General features: G+C 37.2%; 1 protein-coding gene across 2 annotated transcripts in view; it reads right to left on the minus strand.

Annotated features, from left to right (window-relative positions):
• The window catches only part of wdr59 (WD repeat domain 59), a 250,263-nt gene that overhangs the window by 23,483 nt on the left and 206,118 nt on the right, over positions 1-20,662 (minus strand). For both annotated transcript variants that reach the window (XM_028810052.2, XM_028810051.2), the window contains 2 exons: positions 18,221-18,368; positions 16,353-16,425 (listed from right to left, as the gene is read on the minus strand). In XM_028810052.2, coding sequence (XP_028665885.1) covers positions 16,353-16,425; positions 18,221-18,368 — 221 coding nt within the window. The remainder of the gene's footprint in view (positions 1-16,352; positions 16,426-18,220; positions 18,369-20,662) is intronic.

Here is a 20,662-nt window from a genome sequence, read left to right on the forward strand (position 1 = left end):
ATCAAGAGTACTGGTTCGATCCCCACTCACACCTATATTTGCCGTTTTCAGTAGTAAGCTGCTCTTTTTGTTAATATTATACAGTACACACATGCACTTGATTTGTGTCTGTACTTGCGCTGTTACTTAGAGAGTCAGATCGGGGGAGGGGTGATGTTAGACCAGGTGAGCTCATTCAGTGCTGCAGAAACAACGTACATGTTGATTTTTTTTTTTCTTTCAGTACATGTGCCTTCCCTGTTTATTTGTATATCTCTGCCTGTCTGTCTCTGTATTACGCAGTGCTCTGTCTGTCTGTGTGTTATGGATCTTGAAAAAAATAAGTTATAAGGACGGTTTGCTGACTTGGAGCACCACTGCCTTACTGTGCCACAGAGACGCGAGTTCGATTCCCAGCTTTGAAGAAAGTGATTTTTTTTTCCTCAAACGGACATTGAATTTATAAATTGGCATGCACTGTAAATCGTTAACTTTAAAATGTCAATCGCGGTTATTTCTGTTGATTAATTCATGCTTTTTTACTTAGAGTCAGAACAGGAGCTTTTTCAGCTTATTCAGCTTCTGATCTGACTCAAACAGCGCCAGTATAACTTCACACCCAACCTGACGCTGTTCGTTTTCAAATAATATTGCATTACTTCGACGATGTTTTCTGATTGGTACTATTCGCGTCATAAAATGATTTCTTCAAAACGTCACATATATTTGTCTCTTTCTTTTTTAAAATGTGCGTTGTAGCACTCAGCAACTGGCCACCTGCATGTTCTTGCGCACACTAAATCAGACAGCGCTATATGCAATCATCAGATTCAAATGTTAAGTTATATAGCACAGAATGGAAATCAGCAGTTCTTAGCATTCCAGCACGCAAGCTGTCATATCAACCGCCTACTGTAACTTGCTTTCTTTTTTCTTCGGTTATAGTCTTGAATAAAAGTGCACTTGTTTTGTTATACTTTTACATCAACATATGTTCCTGTGTTTGAGCTACATGGGCATGCTCAAAAAATACACGTGTAATGCCACGAAAAGTGCATGCAGACACTTCAGTTCGCAAGCATTGGTACGACAATGCAGTCACAAGTACACTGCAGAGCTTTGGCGCGTCTTTTATGTGAAAACAGCAGTGTCAGATAGGGAGTGTCTGATGACTGCATATAGCGCTGAAGTTACTGCTCTTTACTATGCTTTCCTCTGCATGTCCTGGAGTACAAAAGAAACAGCATACAGCAACACGTGGGGACTGGCAATACTGGGGGAAAAAAACACGCGGTCGTATGTATCGTGATACACTGCAGAACTATAGCGCGTCTTTATGTAAAAACCGCAGTGTCAGGTTGGGGGCGGTAGGGATGGATCCTGAACGCGACTGAGACAATGAAAAGTGAATTTAAAAAAAATAAAGCTAACCTTTACAAATATCATAAATTACACCAGCTGTTACAGACTGAAATCAAATGTATCTTTTTATTCTAAAATAGTGAAAATAAGAACACTTCTCAAATGGGAGTTGTGCAGGATCGAACTCATGATCTTCTGATGCGTACTCAGCGACTGATACTGTTACGCCACGTAAGCAGTGATAGTTAATTCATATCAATGTCTCACACTAAGGCGGGTTTTTTTGGAGGTGGCTTTTTTTTTGTATCTTTTGTGAAAGTGTGTCTTTGATATTTGGACTTCAGGCTTCATACATTATATAGTTTATGCCTACATTTTGTCAATTGCTACTAGAATATATAACACGTTTCTGTTTTAACGTGTTTACACAGATTACTGTAGAAATGCAACACATGAAATGCGTGTGTTTCAAATAACAATCTTATTATTTCTACTCTAAAACTCCACTTCACTCCCAGATAATCAATCAAGGCAAGAGCTGGAAAAGCCTGTTTACGTTCTAAGTCGTTGGGGGGATAGAATAGCCGGCTGCTGGCAGCTTGTCTTTATCAGTACATTTAGATGACAAAACACGCTGGCGGAGAGGTGAGAAAGGTTTTAAGAAGCGATTTAAGGTGAGCCGGATATACGAGTTTTTTCGTAGGCTCTGGTAATTCTAGTGTTAATGTTTATAAGCGTTGTGTTTGTCTGACCGTTCACATGTAAAAACTATATATACCTGAAGAAGAGTTTCCTCACTGCATCTGCAAGGACGTTCCAATCACAGCACTTGACCCTTTAGGAAGTGGAGTTTCTTGTTAGTTCCAGGTTGCATACATTGTAAGACAGGACAGTACATTCATAAAAGAGGAAGAAAAACGGCAAAACACTGAAAAGCTGTGATCCATCATATCAAACACTGCTATCATTTCATTGAAGGGAACCACAGATTATCACTGTTCATCCACTAACACACGACAGTAAGGTGTTTAGGACTGCTATCATCCAGTTCTCATGGTTAACAGACTGCTATCTGGACTCACTGTCGAGATTGCTTAGGTTCATACTACCCTGTTTGAATTGTTTTTTGCCATCATTTCATCATTTGGGACTTGGCCAGATTTCATCCATTTTTAATCTCAGTGGTTTCCACGGTTTCACACTGGATATGAATGTTTGTTTATCGTTTTGTAATTTATATAGGTTTCCTATTTAACATAATGGAGGTCAGGCCGTTTATGGGTTTTTTTTTTATCACTGTACATATATTTGCATCTGCATTGGGATCGGATAATAAGGGGAAATGTGTGTTATGTTTCTTTTTTTTCCAACATATTAATTTTACACATACTGAACCTTTTATCTTAGATTTATTTATTTATTTTTTTCCTTTGACTTGTGAGCTTGAGTGGAGGGGGTGTAAGGAACAAAAGGGTAAGTACGGTTTGGTGTGGCCAAATCCAGACTTTGTTCCAACTGAGCTGGAGCGGGTAACTTGTCACCATCCAAGCGTTACCATTGAGTTACATACTTAAAGAGTTGAGATTCAACATTTATTTCATTAACTTGCTTAGCATTACATTTTTTCTCAAAAAACATGCAAAATCTGTCACGTTTTGTCTTGAAAAATTATATATTTGTTAAATATGAACTTTCTACTGTAAAACATGCAAAACACTAAAAGTACAAATTCAGAAGTGTAGAAAGTATAATAATGACACAAATAATAATACAATGAATAATAATAATACTAATAATAATAATGCTAATACCATATATACTATTAAAATGTGTTGTTTCTGTGGTATATCTTAAAGCACAGTGAAATACACAATCCAACGTCACAGTCGGGACAACAGTAGCATGATTCCTTGCAGATTTTCTTTCCAGACTGATCAGCTTTTGAACAGCACACTGCACATGTGCAACTGACACAAACAACACTTTTGGATTCATCTGAATTATTTTTGATTTCACTGTCCATTTCAGTTTCACAGCATGAAGACAGATTCACTTCATCATCACTGCTCATATCACTGTCAAGAGCGTGTAACATCTGGGTTGCTGAAAAACTTTTCTTACGAGATGCCATTATGAGGCTAGAAGAAGACGTGTCTGCACCGGTGCCTGGGTGCCACTCGAGCCTGTCGCTTAAGCTAGACATGCCTATATCGTTTCCCTAACAACACTCAGCACTAACGCTGTTGGCACTTTTATAGCCTGAATAATTCTCGTCTTATGCAAGACGCGTCTATACAGTTGCCCGAGTGACGCTCAGGACTAATGCTTTTAGCACTGTTTTTACAGCCCAAGTGATGCTCGGGTCTAACACTAAGGAGGTTAAGTGAAGTTATTTCTGATCACTACTTAATTACTTTTGATTTATTTTTGCCAATATCAATGCACTTGCAGATTAAAACCATGGGCAGAATGACATCTAGATTGTAACTCTGCATTAAAATTTGTAGATGTTTTGAGAAAATTAAACAGAACTGAGGCATTGCTTTACCTAATTTTCAGTTTTATTACTGGGCAGCAAACATACAAGCCATAAAAACCTGGACACAAAAAAACAAACATACACAGGCTTGGTTCGCAATAGAAGTAAAATCCTGTAGTACTTCTTTATATTCCCTGCTCTGCGCTCCAATAAATGCAAGTTATCGCAAATATACTAATAACCCAATTGTGCTTGACTCACTCAGAATATGGAACCAACTCAGAAAGCATTTTAAGATGGAAAATCTTTTATCCGTGGCACCTCTGCAAGAGAACCACCTCTTTCAACCCTCGCAAACATATCCAGTTTTTAATACCTGGATAAGATTTGGGATTAAAATGCTCAGAGATCTTTACATAGACAACATATTTGCATCTTTTGAACAATTACTTTCCAAATTCAACCTCCCAGCTACACACTTCTTTCACTATCTTCAAATTAGAAACTTTGTTAAACAGAAACTGCCCGATTTTCCCCACCTCGTACCCTCCACCATGCTGGAAAAAATACTGCTCAAATTCGAGGAATTAAACACCATTTCCGCATTATATAAAATCTTATTAGAGTCCCTACCTTTCAAAGACCCAATAGGACATTGGGAAAAAGATCTCTTAATCAATATATCAGAAAAGGAGTGGAATGTAGCAATGCACAGAATTCACTCGAGCTCCATATGTGCAAAGCATAGAATTATACAACTAAAAATTATATATCGAGCTCATATGTCACGCTTAAAACTGTCCAAAATGTTTCCAGGGCTAGATCCAACCTGTGATCGCTGTAACCAAGCTCCTGCCTCATTGGGTCACGTTTTGGGCCTGCACCAAACTAACATCATTTTGGACCAAAATTTTTAAGTGCCTTTCAGACAGCCTTGTGGTCACAATCCCTCCTAACCCATTAACAGCTGTGTTCGGTGTTCTTCCAGATGGACTTGAAGTGGAGAAGGACAAGCAAACAGTGATTGCATTCACTACACTTGTGGCACGCAGACTTATTTTGTTAAATTGGAAGAATCCTAACTCTCCTCTGATAAGTCAGTGGGAAACCGATGCTTTATATTATTTGAAATTGGAAAAAAATCTAATTCTCAGTTAGAGGATCTGTACAGAATTTTTTCAAAACCTGGCAGGATCTAATCAATAATATTTTAGAATAAGAGAAATAATTATTACCGCTTTATTTCCCTTCTCCATTTTTTTTAATTTACCTATATATATTTCTTCCTTTCTTTTGTTTATTTTTGCCCTATTAAAAAGCCCTAAGCAATTCTCCTTTGACTAAGCTCTCCTTCTCAGGGGTGGGGTTTGATTTGTCTTTAATTCTTTTTTGTTATGAATTAATCTATATTGTATGGAATGATTACAATAAAATTAATACATAGGTGAAAGGAAAGAAAAAAGAAAAAAAAAGAACTGTGGAAAACAGTTTTGATCAGCTAAAATCAAATTATAATGCGAGTCTGAAGGAGGCTTTGGGTATAGTAGCTCTTATTAAAACAATTTTGATTAAAGTGCATAGAATCTCACCCTAGCTCTCATATTAGAGTGTTGAACACTGGACTACAGGCAGAGAGCAACAAAGCTTCAGGTCTTCCAAACTGCATGGACAGAGAGTGTTAAATTAAAAAGTATAAAAAAATCCTCTCTTTATGGACCGCTTGAACAACTATTCTAAATTAATAAATAATAATAATACTTGTGTACTGCTTAGAACAGTAGCTAACCTGTCAAATGGGAATTCCAAACTACAAAGCAAAATACCTACAAATGTTAGCAGTGCAGCCTTTACAAACTTTCTTAATGAAAAAATTGACAGTATAAGATCCAAGATTTTTAGCATTACTTTACACCCAAAATACTACATTAGTATAACACCATCTTAGTAATTTTAACAGAACAGGAATTCAAAACTTTTTTCTAAAATTAAATCTACTACATGCTCCTTAGGGCCCATTTATACTTCACACTCAGAATGCTTACGCGCATGCATCATGGCTGCCTCATGTTTCCAGAGTTCATTTGACGCATCCTATGAGCATGTCCTCAGAAATTAAAGCAACGTGGTCACGAGTTGTAGTACCAGCAAAAAGTAGGGGGCGCACTGTGATAAAAGTCAGAACCCAGAGTCTCTGTTTACTGTCTACATGTGAGGGAAAGCCTCTTTGAGGATCGTACAGGATTGATGTGTGTGCTTTGATGTTTAATGAATGGTTTGATGTGGTGAGGCAAAATGCCCACGTACAAATGCATTCATGGTGCTTTTATTTTCAAGCGTTGCATATTCCCTAAAGTCATGACATGATACAGTTTAAAAGTCTCACATATTTTCTGTGCTTTTTTTTTTTTTTTTTTGCACCTTCACAACAGCATCAGAATGTACGGTGGCATATTTGAGGCACTGAGAAAAAAAATTAAGGACACAGTTTAATGGTCTATTTTGTGATTAAAGTTAAAATTTTAGCTTTAATTCCGAAATGTCCACTTTAACCTTGTAATTTATTTTAGCATTAAAGTAGACCATCATTAACGTCTTAAAAACAACCCAGTTTTTAATCACCTACGTGCTTCTGGGGCTTCCTCCTGAACTGACAGCAGTGGCAAGCAGCAAAATATTGCCACACAGAACATATTAAATGTATGATATTCCAGCTCTCTGCACATTTAGAATTCTTATATTTATACTTGATATCACTTTCATGATGAAATGCATTAAAGTATATATGTTACATTTTACAGATAAATCGTTAACTTCATTTAAATAATGAATACTGTTAATAATTATACAAATGGGGGTGGCCCAGTGGCAGAGTGGTATCGCTGCTGCCTCGCAGGGAGTCATGTTGCTGGTGTTCCCTGCCTGCAGTTAGCAAGTTTTCCTGGTTGGTTTCCACAGTGTGCTCCAGTTTCCTTCCAAAGACATGAAGGTTAGGGGATTTGGTGATGCTAAAATGACGCTAGTGTATATGTATGCTTATGTTCAGTTTGAGATGAGCTGCTGCCCCATCCAGGGATTTTGTTTCTGTCTTGTGCCCAGTGCTTGCTGGAATGGGTGCATCCCTGGATTAATGGATGTAATAATTAAACACCCTTTTCAGTGATATTGTGGCAAGCTTTCCTCGGAATTTAATGGATGTTTCAGGTAATTCACAACACAGCAAAGCTGAATGCTTTTCTCACTGTGATGATATCTCACACTGCCACCTGGTGGAATCTTCCAGATTTACGTACACACGCAAGTATAAGCAGTACAACGCTTGCGTCCACTGGAGCACGCGTTGCGCTGCGTGAAGTATAAACCTGGCCTTAGACCAATTCCCAACCAAACTAGTGAAATGCTCAATGGATGTTTTGGCAGCGCCCATTCTTAGCCTTATCAATAGTTCATCACTGAATGGCGCTGCTCCTGATGCACTAAAACTGTCAGTTATCAGACCATTGTTTAAAAACCTACAGCTAGACCCATATACACTTATTAATTACAGAACCATTTCAAATTTACTCTTTCTTTGTAAAATACTTGTATTATTGAGTGCTTTAAATGTGGCATTTGATACCATCGACCATTCTATTTTATTACACTGACTAGAAAATTAAATTGGGCTCATAGGCAATGTTCTTGCCTGGTTTAGTTAAAACTGATTTCAATATGTACAGAAATGTGCTAACAGTACTTCGTCATAATACTCAAAAGTTAAATATGGTGTCCCGCTGTGCTCATTACTTAGACCTTTACTGTTTTTACTTTACATGCTTCCATTGGGAACTATAATTGGAAAACATACCATTAATTTTCACCTGTATGCAGATGATACCCAATTATTATTTTCTTTTATAGACCAAATTACTTTTCTCAATTCTGTACTTAATTAATTGTGTCACTGAGTTCAAGGACTGCATTGATGAAACAAACAAAAAACACAAATGCAATTTATTGGGAAGAATAATGCTGACCTCAACAATATTTTGTCACTTTTTAATTCAGATGGAATCATGGTTTTATTGAATTAGTGTACATTATCTTTGACACTAGTGTGTCATTTAAATCACACATTGCAAAACTATTTCAAACATGTTTTTTTTCCATCTTCCAAAGGTAAGGATGAAAAATTTGAACATTTTCTAAATATGTATGATACTAAGAAATTAATTCATTGTTTTATTTGTAGTAGGACTAACTACTGCAATGCATTATTTGTTGGCTGTTCAAAATGTTTTTGCAGCTTTCAGTTAATTCAAAATGTTGATGCAAGAATTATTACAAGAACAAAAAAGTATGGGCACATAACTCCTATTCTCAAGTCCCTAAGCTTAACCGAGAGCCAGTGCAGAAAAATCTTCCTTCTAATACATAAAGCCTTAAATGGCCTGGCCCTATTTACTTATCTGAAATGCCCCTTCAGTCTCATCCCTTAAATCTAGGCTGAAGATTTGTTACTTTAATCTAGCATTTCCTGACTAGAGCTGCTGATTAGCTTTGCATAATGCATCTCTTGTTAGTCATTTGTACAAAAATATAACCAATACAGTATTTATAAACTGTTATTAACTATCCTCTTTTCTGTTTCACTTCTTTGTATCTTGATGTGGTACTTGTTGCTACTGTGCTACTGCCAAGTTGTTCTCCTGTTCTTGCTGGGAGCACTGGAATCATTTGATGGAAAAGTATATTTATCACAGGCTCTACTATAGGATTCCCCAGGAGGGCATGGACAACTAGTTTGCCTAGCTCTCCAGCACTATGACAGTATTTGACCTTGTCTTTGATTTTTCCTTCTTATACATTACAGTGGACCTTCCAGAGGTTTATTTTCTTCAGGCATGCTAGCTGGAGTGTTTTGTTTTCCTCTCCTTTGCTGTCAACTGGCTACAGTTCAACAAGTAATTAATAAGACATTGTTGGTTTTCATTGATGTTAATCAGTTTCTACTTTATTTTCTGTGTATTTTTATGTGTACTAATACTGTATTTAGTAAATTGTTAAATCTATACTTTTTACATTTACCTGAGAACTTGTCACAGCACTCTGTGCCTGCACTTGGTATACAAAAATAAACTGAATTGAATTGAGTAAACGGTATATGCTCATTAAAATAAATATAAAGTAAGAAATAGTGGAATACCAGAAATATGGCAGACAATGCATGAAATCAAAATGAAGTTTATAATGAAACAATGGACCAAAATAAAGAAAAAGTTGGATTTCAGTTAAATAATTTACTAACCAAATGTTTAATTTCCAAAAATGTACTTACTTTTACGTTCTACTCAGTCATTCATTTTACTGAAAACTTTCATTTTCTTAGTTTTGGAAGCTCTTGGAACTCATATGCAATGTTGGGAGTAACACATTAAAGTAATATGCATTATGTAGTCATTACTTTATAGAGTAATAAAAACCATAATGCAATACTTATTTTATTGATGTAAAAATATTGTCATTACTTAAAAAACAGATTTGTGTTACTTTTTTAATGTTAAAAAGAAATTTCCATGCTTTCCGACCCATCCTGCATTTTCTTGAAGTGACACAGCTTGTCAGCAACTCTGTAAAGTAAACGTAACCTAGCTCAAAACACTGCTTTTAACAGTTGAAGTATTCACATTATTTTAGCTTAAAATAAGGAGCACTAAATGAATAGCATTGAATCCTGCTTCAGGTTATCATCCAAATCTGGAACTGAGTAGAACTTTTTGTTGAAAGAAATATTTATTTTGATTATAACTGTGTAATTATGTACTGTTGCTTTGTATATGGTAACGTTCCCAGTTCTTTGTGGGAGGAGTCCCAAGAGGCAGTGCCACCTTGACGTCACCACTCCTGAGCCCTAGGTCTGGCTATTTAGGCCAAAGCCAGAGGAAAGCTTAGACATGGTGCATTAAAGTTGTTTGGGGTTACAATGACTATTGTTTTTTTTCTTGTACATTTTCTAGTACTCTTATTATTTTCTGTAATGGATTCTGGTTTCTGATTATAGATTGTGTTTTGGGACTTGTTATTTGTGGACTGCCTTTTAGGCAACTGCTTTTTTCCTTTGTTAAGTCTTTTATATTATTTTTCCCTTTTTGATCAAATATTTTTTTAATTTTTAAAGGTTGTTTTGTGGATTATCTTTCCAAATCAAAGGTTTTTGTTATGGTTTTCTTTCCTTTGGGAAACATCAAAGTTATTTTAGAATCGTTAGAAGCATTTTGAACTTTTTCCCATTTTCCGCAGAAGGTAGCATTTAAAAAAAAGGTGTATTCATTTTTTTTTAACATTTCAGACATTTTAATTAATACGTTTTCTACACACATTTTTGGCTGTGTATTATATGAAAGTGGCAGATTAATCATCGTAAAACATAGATAGATAGATAGTGTAATGGACAGCCGGGTCCCATGCCCGGCAGGGATGCCCCTGCTGCATCTGTTCCGGGGGAGCAGCCATGGAGAGTTCAATACCTCCCCCGGGACGCTTGGTTGCAGCCTCCCTGGCAGACAATGATTCCCCAACCCGGCGCATGGCTCCATGGGAGATGGAGTCCTCCACAGCCTGGTTGGGGGCTCGGATGGCCGCTAGGGGGAGCTGCATGGAGTCAGCAGCCTGGCTGGTCATATCTTCAGCCCCACCCGGAAGTGCAATTAGGACCAGGTGGTAAAGCACCTGGAACGCTTCCGGGTGGGATATAAAAGGGCCAGCCACCACCACTCATGAGAGCCAGAGTCGGGAGGAGGAGGACTAAGCCTGAGGAGGAGTGGTGGTGCCAGAAGGATTGTCGTGGTTATTGTGAGTGTTTTGGGACTGTGTTGGGCGGGTGGGACATGGGGAAGGCGTGCCCCACGGCTGAAGAAAAATAAAAAGTGTTTTATTTAAGTACGTGCCTCTGCCTCAGTCTGTGCTGGGTCGGGCGCTATATAGCGCCTTTCACGATAGATAGATAGATAGATAGATAGATAGATAGATAGATAGATAGAAAGATAGATAGATAGATAGATAGATAGATAGATAGATAGATAGATAGATAGGTAGATAGGTAGATAGATAGATAGATAGATACTTTATTAATCTCAAGGGGAAATTCACATTCTCCAGCAGCAGCATACTGATACAAAAAACAATATAAAAGATTGATAATAATGCAGGCAAAAACAGACAATAACTTTGTATAATGTTAATGTTTACCCCCCACCCCGGGTGGAATTGAAGAGTCGCATAGTTTGGGGGAGGAACGATCTTCTCAGTCTGTCAGTGGAGCAGGACAGTGACAGCAGTCTGTCGCTGAAGCTGCTCCTCTGTCTGGAGATGACACTGTTTAGTGGATGCAGTGGATTCTCCATAATTGATAGGAGCCTGCTTAGCGCCTGTCGCTCTGCCACAGATGTTAAACTGTCCAGCTCCATGCCAACAATAGAGCCTGCCTTCCTCACCAGTTTGTCCAGGTGTGAGGCGTCTTTCTTCTTAATGCTGCCTCCCCAGCACACCACCGCGTAGAAGAGGGCGCTCGCCACAACCGTCTGATAGAACATCTGCAGCATCTTATTGCAGATGTTGAAGGACGCCAGTCTTCTAAGGAAGTATAGCCTGCTTACACAGAGCATCAGTATTGGCAGTCCAGTCTAATTTATCATCCAGCTGCACTCCCAGGTATTTATACGTCTGCACCATCTGCACACAGTCACCTCTGATGATCACGGGGTCCATGAGGGGTCTGGGCCTCCTAAAATCCACCACCAGCTCCATGGTTTTGCTGGTGTTTAGGTGTAGGTGGTTTGAGTTGCACCATTTAACAAAGTCATTGATTAGGTCCCTATACTCCTCCTCCTGCCCACTCCTGATGCAGCCCACGATAGCAGTGTCGTCAGTGAACTTTTGCATGTGGCAGGACTCCGAGTTGTATTGGAAGTCCGATGTATATAGGCTGAACAGGACCGGAGAAAGTACAGTCCCCTGCGGCGCTCCTGTGTTGCTGACCACAATGTCAGACGTGCAGTTCCCAAGACGCACATACTGAGGTCTGTTTGTAAGATAGTCCACGATCCATGCCACCAGGTATGAATCTACACCCATCTCTGTCAGCTTGTCCCTAAGGAGCAGAGGTTGGATTGTGTTGAAGGCGCTAGATAAGTCTAGAAACATAATTCTTATAGCACCACTGCCTCTGTCCAAGTGGGAGAGGGATCGGTGTAGCAAATAGATGATGGCATCCTCCGCTCCCACCTTCTCCTGATATGCAAACTGCAGAGGGTCGAGGGCATGTTGAACCTGTGGCCTCAGGTGGTGAAGCAGCAGCCTCTCCATGGTCTTCATCACATGTGATGTCAGAGCAACAGGCCGGAAGTCATTCAGCTCACTAGGACGTGATACCTTTGGGACTGGGGAGATGCAAGATGTTTTCCAAAGCCTTGGGACTCTCCCCTGTTCCAGGCTCAGGTTGAAGATGCGTTGTAGAGGACCCCCCAGCTCCGATGCACAGACCTTCAGCAGTCGTGGCGATACTCCATCTGGGACCCGCTGCTTTGCTGGCATTTAAAACATTTAAACATGGTATGTGGTTTAAATGGGGACTCCCCCCACACCCAAAAAATGCTTGCACTAGGCAGGGGGTTTACAGACACAGGCTTGTGGACCGAAGGGTTTTCTGCCTTTTCCCCCCAAAATGTAAGGATCTACAATTTTATTATATTCTTTATGTTCACAAACTACAAGTTAAAATTAAATGCAGCTTGCCTGTATGTTAAATTGCTCAGAAATGATAATATCCTGTGCTTCTTTTACATAGGCACAATCATTACTATTGCCTTATTTCATATTGTAACAGGCTGCTGCATTGCTTGCTGACACCAAATGAAAACAGATTATTGTACTTTTACATTGTTATTTTACACAGCACGGTCACTCACCACAACCACACCATCACAATAACAACAACAACTACAATGTATTTCTTGTATAGCCCAAAATCACATAAGGAGTGCTGCAATAGGCTTTAATAGGCCCTGTTTTCTGACATCTCCCCAGCCTTGACTCCCTAGAAGACAATAAAAAAAACTCCCCAAAAATACACTTGTAGAGGGAAAAAAATGGAAGAAATCTTGAGAAAGGCGATTCAGGCAGAGACCCCTTCCAGGTAAGTTGGGCGTGCAATGGGTGTCAAAAAACAGGGTAAATACAATACACAAATCAGAACACAAGTAATCCTTTTCTCGGCGCTAGTAGGCCAATCTATCATTGCCACCTCAGGAATACAATAGTACAATAGTAATAGTACAAATTACAAACCAAAATGCAAGAATAGATTATATTACTCACTAAATATAGCACCAGTTGAAATTCTTGTAAGACTTTGCAGGCTTGCCATTTTTATCGGCACTAAAGCTGCTTATTTGCATGATGGAATTCCAGTGCATACTATGGGTGAGACAACTGTCGGCAATGTTTTTATATTAAAAATAAAAATGAAAAAAGTATTTTTCAGTCTTTAAGTATATGAAGGTTTTTTTTTTCATACACCAAAAATACCGGCATGAGTTGGCTCTGGACTTAGAATTCAATACCAAATGCTGGGCGGTGAAATATGCAATTTTTAATATAAAAGAAGAAAAAGTAATGCCAAAGTAATGTACAGTTTTTAACATGCTTAACCTGTTTTACCCTTGTAAACCGAACACATTTCATATATGCACTAGCTGTTCGTAGTGCAGAGAATAACATGAGAACAATTCAAATCTAATCAGATAACAAGAAGAATGAATAAGTAATTTTTGTGTCGTGCTAATGATGTAGATGGACAGAGAGTGTAATTGCCACATTTATCCAATTTTGGAATTAGTTCTATTTTGCTCTCAAAGCATGCACAATACCCTTAAAGATAGGGTGAGAAGCTCAGTCATCCGGGAGTGGCTCAGAGTAGAGCAGCTGCTCCTCCGCATCGAGAGGAGTCAGATGAGGTGGCTCGGGCATCTGATCAGGATGCCTCCTGGACGCCTCCCTGGTGAGGTGTTTCCGGGCACATCCAACCGGGAGGAGGTCCCGGGGTAGACCCAGGACACGCTGGAGGGACTATGTCTCCCGGCTGGCCCTGGGAACGCCTCGGGATTCTCCCGGAAGAGCTAGAAGAAGTGGCCGGGGAGAGGGAAGTCTGGGTTATCTCTGCTCAAGCTGCTGCCCCTGTGACCCGACCTCGGATAAGCGGAAGAGGATGGATGGATGGATGGAATTAGTTCAGAAGCAGATTTGTGGATGCTTTGAGAGCAAAATAGTTTTACTAGTCACATGAGATATAATCATTTAACTTGTACTGTCACACATTTGTAAAAGGAAATAAAAAGGTGATGAGAATAATCTCTTTTAAATAGTGCCCTACACAGTTCTGATAAATGAATGGAGGCTTTGCATTCATTCTCTGATTATAATGAGCACTTCAACAAATGTCCACTGGTCTAAGCATCAAGCCATTTTCTGACTGGTGCATAAAGTCCAGCGTTGTGTAGTGAATCTCACACACATTCACAATTATGCATATAGGAGACAGTCAGCGCTAACAAGAAACCGCAGACGCATGATTCAAATGAAGAGTCTATTTGGCTTGTCTACACCGATGACGATATGAGTTGCTCCATTTATTAATACTAAAACTAGGGTGTTGTACCGTGTTAGTCATTATGAATGTAGAGAAAAGCCAAGCAAAATGACACCTTTTATTGGCTAACTAAAAAGATTACAATATCCAAGCTTTCGAGGCAACTCAGGCCCCTTCTTCAGGCAAGATGTAATACAGAAACTGGAGTTTCCTATGTTTATATACACACTCTAGGACAAGAAACAACATTGGTAAATATTTAAATGAGAAATTTTTTACATTTAAAATTTCTCATTTAAATATTTACCAATGTTGTTTCTTGTCCTAGAGTGTGTATATAAACATAGGAAACTCCAGTTTCTGTATTACATCTTGCCTGAAGAAGGGGCCTGAGTTACCTCGAAAGCTTGCATATTGTAATCTTTTTAGTTAGCCAATAAAAGGTGTCATTTTGCTTGGCCTTTCTCTACATTAATACTAAAACAAAATTTATTTAGCATTTCAGTGCTTTAAAGGGCAAGGCACATCTCCCTATTAATACATGTACTGTGTTAACAGAGTCGCGTAATTGCTGAAACAGCATACTTCATTGCGAAATACAAATTTCCAAACACTGACTTTGTGTCACTAAATTGGCTTTTGAAGGCAAACTACTTTTATAAGTATAAACCATAAGTAAAAGCATACCGGCCATATACTTGAATGTAATGTCTCGCAGTTACAAATTTATTGATTACGTGTAACAACGGCGCAAATGATTTTCTAATTCTGGATTTGTACACAGGTATAATCAATAATAAAGTCTGATCACTCACGTAAGTAACCTTGAAAACAGCAAAATAAAGGCTGCTTTACAGGAGTTCTGAAATAAAGAATTAATTTAAAAATGACAAGTTTGACTTCACACAGGAATTTATAAAATTAAGGCAAATGTTAAAAAATGAGGGACAGATTTGGAATATTAAAGCACAAAGAGTTTCTGACATTTTAAATTTGAATTAATTTTACTCATCCGTTAAATAACTCTTTAGTAATATTTTTTAACCAGCTAATAATACAAATATAAATCCCACATTAGGAAATGCTATACACCTAAGAAACTGGTTCACTGTCAAACCAGACTTTAAAACCATGTTGTTACTAAAACAGATTTGAAGAGTTTGTTTAAATGGAAATATCCTGAATTATCTTGGAATTGACTAACTGATATATGATAATACATGAATATTTATATTTAGAATTTATTATACTGCTTAAAATACTGTTTTAAGCAGTATTTCTCAGTAATTGGTCAGAAAATGTCAGATAATAAATTTAAAATGTGCACATGCTATGATAAACCAAGAAGCTTAGGATATATCATTCTTTACAAACACCATGCTGAAATCTCCCCATGATTATAAACACCCCTGAATTGTTGTTACAGAGAGGAGATTCCCATCTCTGCCACACATTAAAATTGAAGCCTTGCATTGTATTTTGATATTTATGAATGCCAATACTTGTTTACTTAAATGATAGCTCAGAACCTATACAGATAGATATACCATTATTTTAAAGTTGATGTTATTGTTAATATTTATATATTTTATATTGTATTGAAGAAAAAGGCACAATATCTTACACTACAATAATGGAGGTACTTTAATAAAAAGCCGTTGAATAGAATTTCTGTTTTTGGTGTGGCATCCAAATGTATCAATTATCATAAAATTTCACTGGTACTGATATCAAATACACAAATTCTTGTATTGCATTGTGTGTGTGTATATATATACATCCTTGACATGACAAATGTTTACTATTTAAAGTAGTGTACATAGTCTTCTGGAATATTAAGTATTAGGCTACCTGAATTCCAGGTTTCATAGGCTCTAGTGCATACAAGTTTAAATGATGGTCTCTACTTACCAACATTCCAGACACTGATATTCATGCCAGAATCCGAGGTGCTGGAGCAGGACCCAGAAGAAGTATAGCTGGACTAAATAAAGATTTAACAAAATGCATGGCATGAAAAACAGTTAAAGTGCAAATCATTTTATATTAAGATGCTGGGTTTAGTAAAATGGAAGGAAGCATAAAGGCAGCTATACCAAACCACTAAATTACTTAGTTCAATTAACTCAGAAGAAATTGATTAATTTGTTACACAAATGTTAAAATAAAAGAGAAAACTTTACTGATTTTCATCTTAACTCTTTATATATAGTTGGTAAATAGTCTTATGCTTCTGTGTGATGCCTGTTTGGTTTTTTAGATAATCCCAAATTTTCATTCTTAGTTTGGAAAATGTCTAGTCTTTTCTTCCATATTTTAAGTTAATGTGTTTGCATGATCAAATACCAAACTGTTGTCTCATGCTTCTGCAGACCTGCTCTCCTTATGGTTAGTTTAATCTTTTTTGAGAGTCACACTAAGTATATGTAACAGGTGATTTATAAAGTAATTACCAACTGAAATACATGTTCCCCCAAGAACTGTAGAAGGTTCTTCAATGACAGGCTACTTCAGCAAAACTGTTCCAGTTGTAATTTGTAAATGTGTGTTTGTGTGTGTGTGTGTGTTTTCACAGAGTACTGCAAGTCAATGCAACTTCATTAAAATGGAGGAAATACGAAAGTTTATTAGGAAAACGGTAAAAAAAATACAGCATTACAGCTTTTCAAAAACAATTTCAGCATTACAGTTAAAATTTTTAATTTAATCTCATAGTTAATTTTGTGATTAAAGCCTAAATTTCAGAATAAAATTAAATTACATAATGCGGAATCTTGCAACCTGTGCAAACAGAAGAAAACACCTTCCCTACCTTCTATATCGTTTACTGTTCACTATGTTCTTCTCCTCAGCACAGTCTTAGAGTTGAGCAACTAAGCATTTCATTATATATTTTACTGTGCGCACAATTGTATGTGACATATTCGCTCAGGGATCAGTTTCAATGATTAAAAGGTTGGTTTGTGTATGCATTATGTCAGTTTAAATGTTAACCAAAGTGGATTTTTTGTATGTAATATATGTAATATATCGAATCATTCCACACTGTTGGCCTACTATCCTGAATGAATGAACTAAAGTTTATTTATCTGAACTATGCACAACGTATCAGAACCAAGATGAATTTAGGTACATTTTCTTTAGAAGGTAACATTAACATTAGTGCTGCTAGGAGCATGTCTTATTGTAACAATGTACTCTGTTCGGACTGCTCACAGATTTAACCAGGGATACCTCTGCATTTGTCCATTATTGTCAACTTTGCTTCTCAAAAAAGCAGCTACTTCATCAAAATCTGTATAATTCCTCTGTCGAAACATACACAATTTTTGGTTCAGACTATGGGATTATGGATGACATTTTTTTTCTACTGCATCCCTAAAGGTTTTTCATTTTTTCCCTGTGGCCCTAATACACTTCTGTAGGAAACCATATGTACTTCAAGAAAAAAAAAAAAAACCATGAAGATGACGATTAACATAAATATAAGATAAACACAGTATATTTTTTAATCTGTCACTGAAACTCAAAGCCATAAACAAACAAATATAACTAAATAAAAATAAACAAAGCAAAAGAGACAGCATGTTTCACACATCCCTGAAAAAGGCGTTTATTGTAAACTTAAAACTATTCTTTCTACTTTTTGACAAGTATTGTTACCCTGAATAAAACTTTTTTTAATCATTTATGCTTATAGCTTTATTCTTATACGCACTGACTACTGGAATAGAAAGAATTTCTTTATAATTTTAAATGAAATGCTTAAAAAGACTCACAAATCTGTATTGTGACATGAATACAGCTGAACGATGTACATTCTGTCCAAAAAGGGTGTAACAATCTGGATGGGTAAATTGCATCTCACATATGCAGCAGAGCATAGCTAGTGTCTGAACATCATGAATCAAGCTGAAATGGTTGAGCCTGGAATAAAAATACAATAGCAAGAAGCTTAAAGAACTAAAAGTGTACAAAGGGAAAACATAATAAGAAGAATGATTAAATAGAAAAAAAAATAATTTTATGAACTCCTATTTTCATCTCAACAAACCTAAATGTTCTCAGTATGTTGCTATCTGTTACAGCCTGAAGAAGATGAAGGATTTTTGACAAGGAATAAATACTTGAATGTAATATATAAGCAGCAAAGCTTTGATTTAAAATTGAATTGCAATTGAAAAAGACTTGTGTACAGTTTATTAGATATTTTTTTTTTCCAAAAATGCAAAACTAACAAAGATAGGACACTTAGCTCAATATAGCTCAATACTCGTTAATCTAACATTTCCAAAATTTTGCAAAGTAGAGATTAACGAGTACCTAACATGCTTGTATTAACTGCAATATTTAATTACTTTTTTAGGTATCTAGTTATCTATGTTAAAAAAAAATTAAACTTGTTTTAATGGCTTAGGTGTCTGCAATGTGCTGTATTGGGAGATGACAGACATTAAGCCTTGTAAATAATGCAATTTTAGATTGACATAAATGACATGCATTTTTGGATGAGTGATACTGGCCATATGTTTATAAGAGTAAGAAAATATCATCTACATGGAGCGATGACTCTTGGTAAACAAAGCAAGGTAAAATATCTTATTAAGTAGCTGTATTACAGTTAGTTACTGGTTAATCTAGGACTCATGGTGAGCAAGGCTAACATATAAGCCACAACATTTTACAAACTAGTATTAGGGCTAATTTCAATATTTTATTTTTACCAACCAGGGCAGTTAATCATAATAAAATTCTGCGACTTCTAGTAATTAAATGATTAACTGTCTATTATACTGACAGAACTGAAACTATAAGTTCAAGGTTACATGCATTGCTCCACCTCTACTCCATTCGCAATACTATCTCATTATCCCTTAATTTCTGGTTACTTAAATTTTAAACATTCAGTTGTAAACATTCATTATTAGCTCTTTGGTAGGATTTATACTTCACACAATGCGACGTGTGCTCCTGCAGACGATTCTGCTACGCAAGTGGTGTACTGTTTATACTTTGTACGTAAATCTAGAGGATTCCACCAGGTGGCAGAGCAAAATATCATCACAGTGAAAAAACATTCAGCTTCTCTGTGTTGTAAATTGCCTGAAACATCCATTAAATTCTGAGGTCACCTTGCCACAATATCTCTGAAAAGGATGGATGTTTAATGATTACATCCATCAATCCAGGGATGTGCCCATTCCAGCATGCACTGGGCACAAGGCAGAAACAATCCCTGGACGAGGTATCAGCTCATCGCAACATGAATACAAGCAGACACATACACTAGCGTCATTTTAGCATCACCAAATTCACAAACTTTTATGACTTTGGAAGGAAACCAGAGCACACTGTGGAAACCCACCAGGAAAACACATCAGGGGTGTGATTCCCTGTGAGGCAGCAGTGCTACCACTCTGCCACCGTACCACCCCCCCATATGTAATTATTAACAGTATTCATAATGTAAATTAAGTTAATGATTTATCTGTAAAATTTAATATACATACTTTAATGCATTTTATCATGAAAGTGACATCAAGTATAAATCTAAGAATTCTAAATGTGCAGCGACCTGGAATATCACACATTTAATGTGTTCTGTGTGGCAATTGCGGTTTGCTGCTTCTGTCAGATCAGAAGGAAGCCCGAGAAGTATGCAGTGGTTAACAACTGGGTCAGTTTCCAAAATTTACACTTTAATCACAAAATAGACATTTTCACTGTGTCCCTAATTTATTTTTCTCTGTGGCTCAAATATGCTTTCTTACATTCTGATGCTGTTGTGAAGGTGCAAAAAAAAAGACCTTTAAAAAGTAATGCGTCATTATGAATGCATTTGTATGTCAGCATTTTGCTTCACCACATTGAACCATTCATCAAACATCGAAGCGTGCACATTGATCCTGTAGGAATTGCAAAGTGGCTTGCTATCTGTCACATATTGATAGTAAACACAGAGTCTGACGTCACGTTCTGACTTGATTACACTGCGCCCCTTGATTTTCTGCTGGTGCTACAACTTGTGCACGCGTCACATTAATTTCTGAGGAAGTGCACAGAGGACATGTCAAATGAACGCTGGAAATGCATGGCAGCCATGATGCGTGCGTGCGTTCTGAGCGTGAAGTATAAACCGGCCCTTCTCTACTCTTGGAATTGCTCTGTAAGATATTCTCAGGACTTTGATTACAGTAATCCCTCGTTCATCGCGAGGGTTG

The sequence above is a fragment of the Erpetoichthys calabaricus genome, chromosome 9 (assembly GCF_900747795.2).
Source record: "Erpetoichthys calabaricus chromosome 9, fErpCal1.3, whole genome shotgun sequence".
Taxonomy (NCBI): Eukaryota; Metazoa; Chordata; class Cladistia; order Polypteriformes; family Polypteridae; genus Erpetoichthys; species Erpetoichthys calabaricus.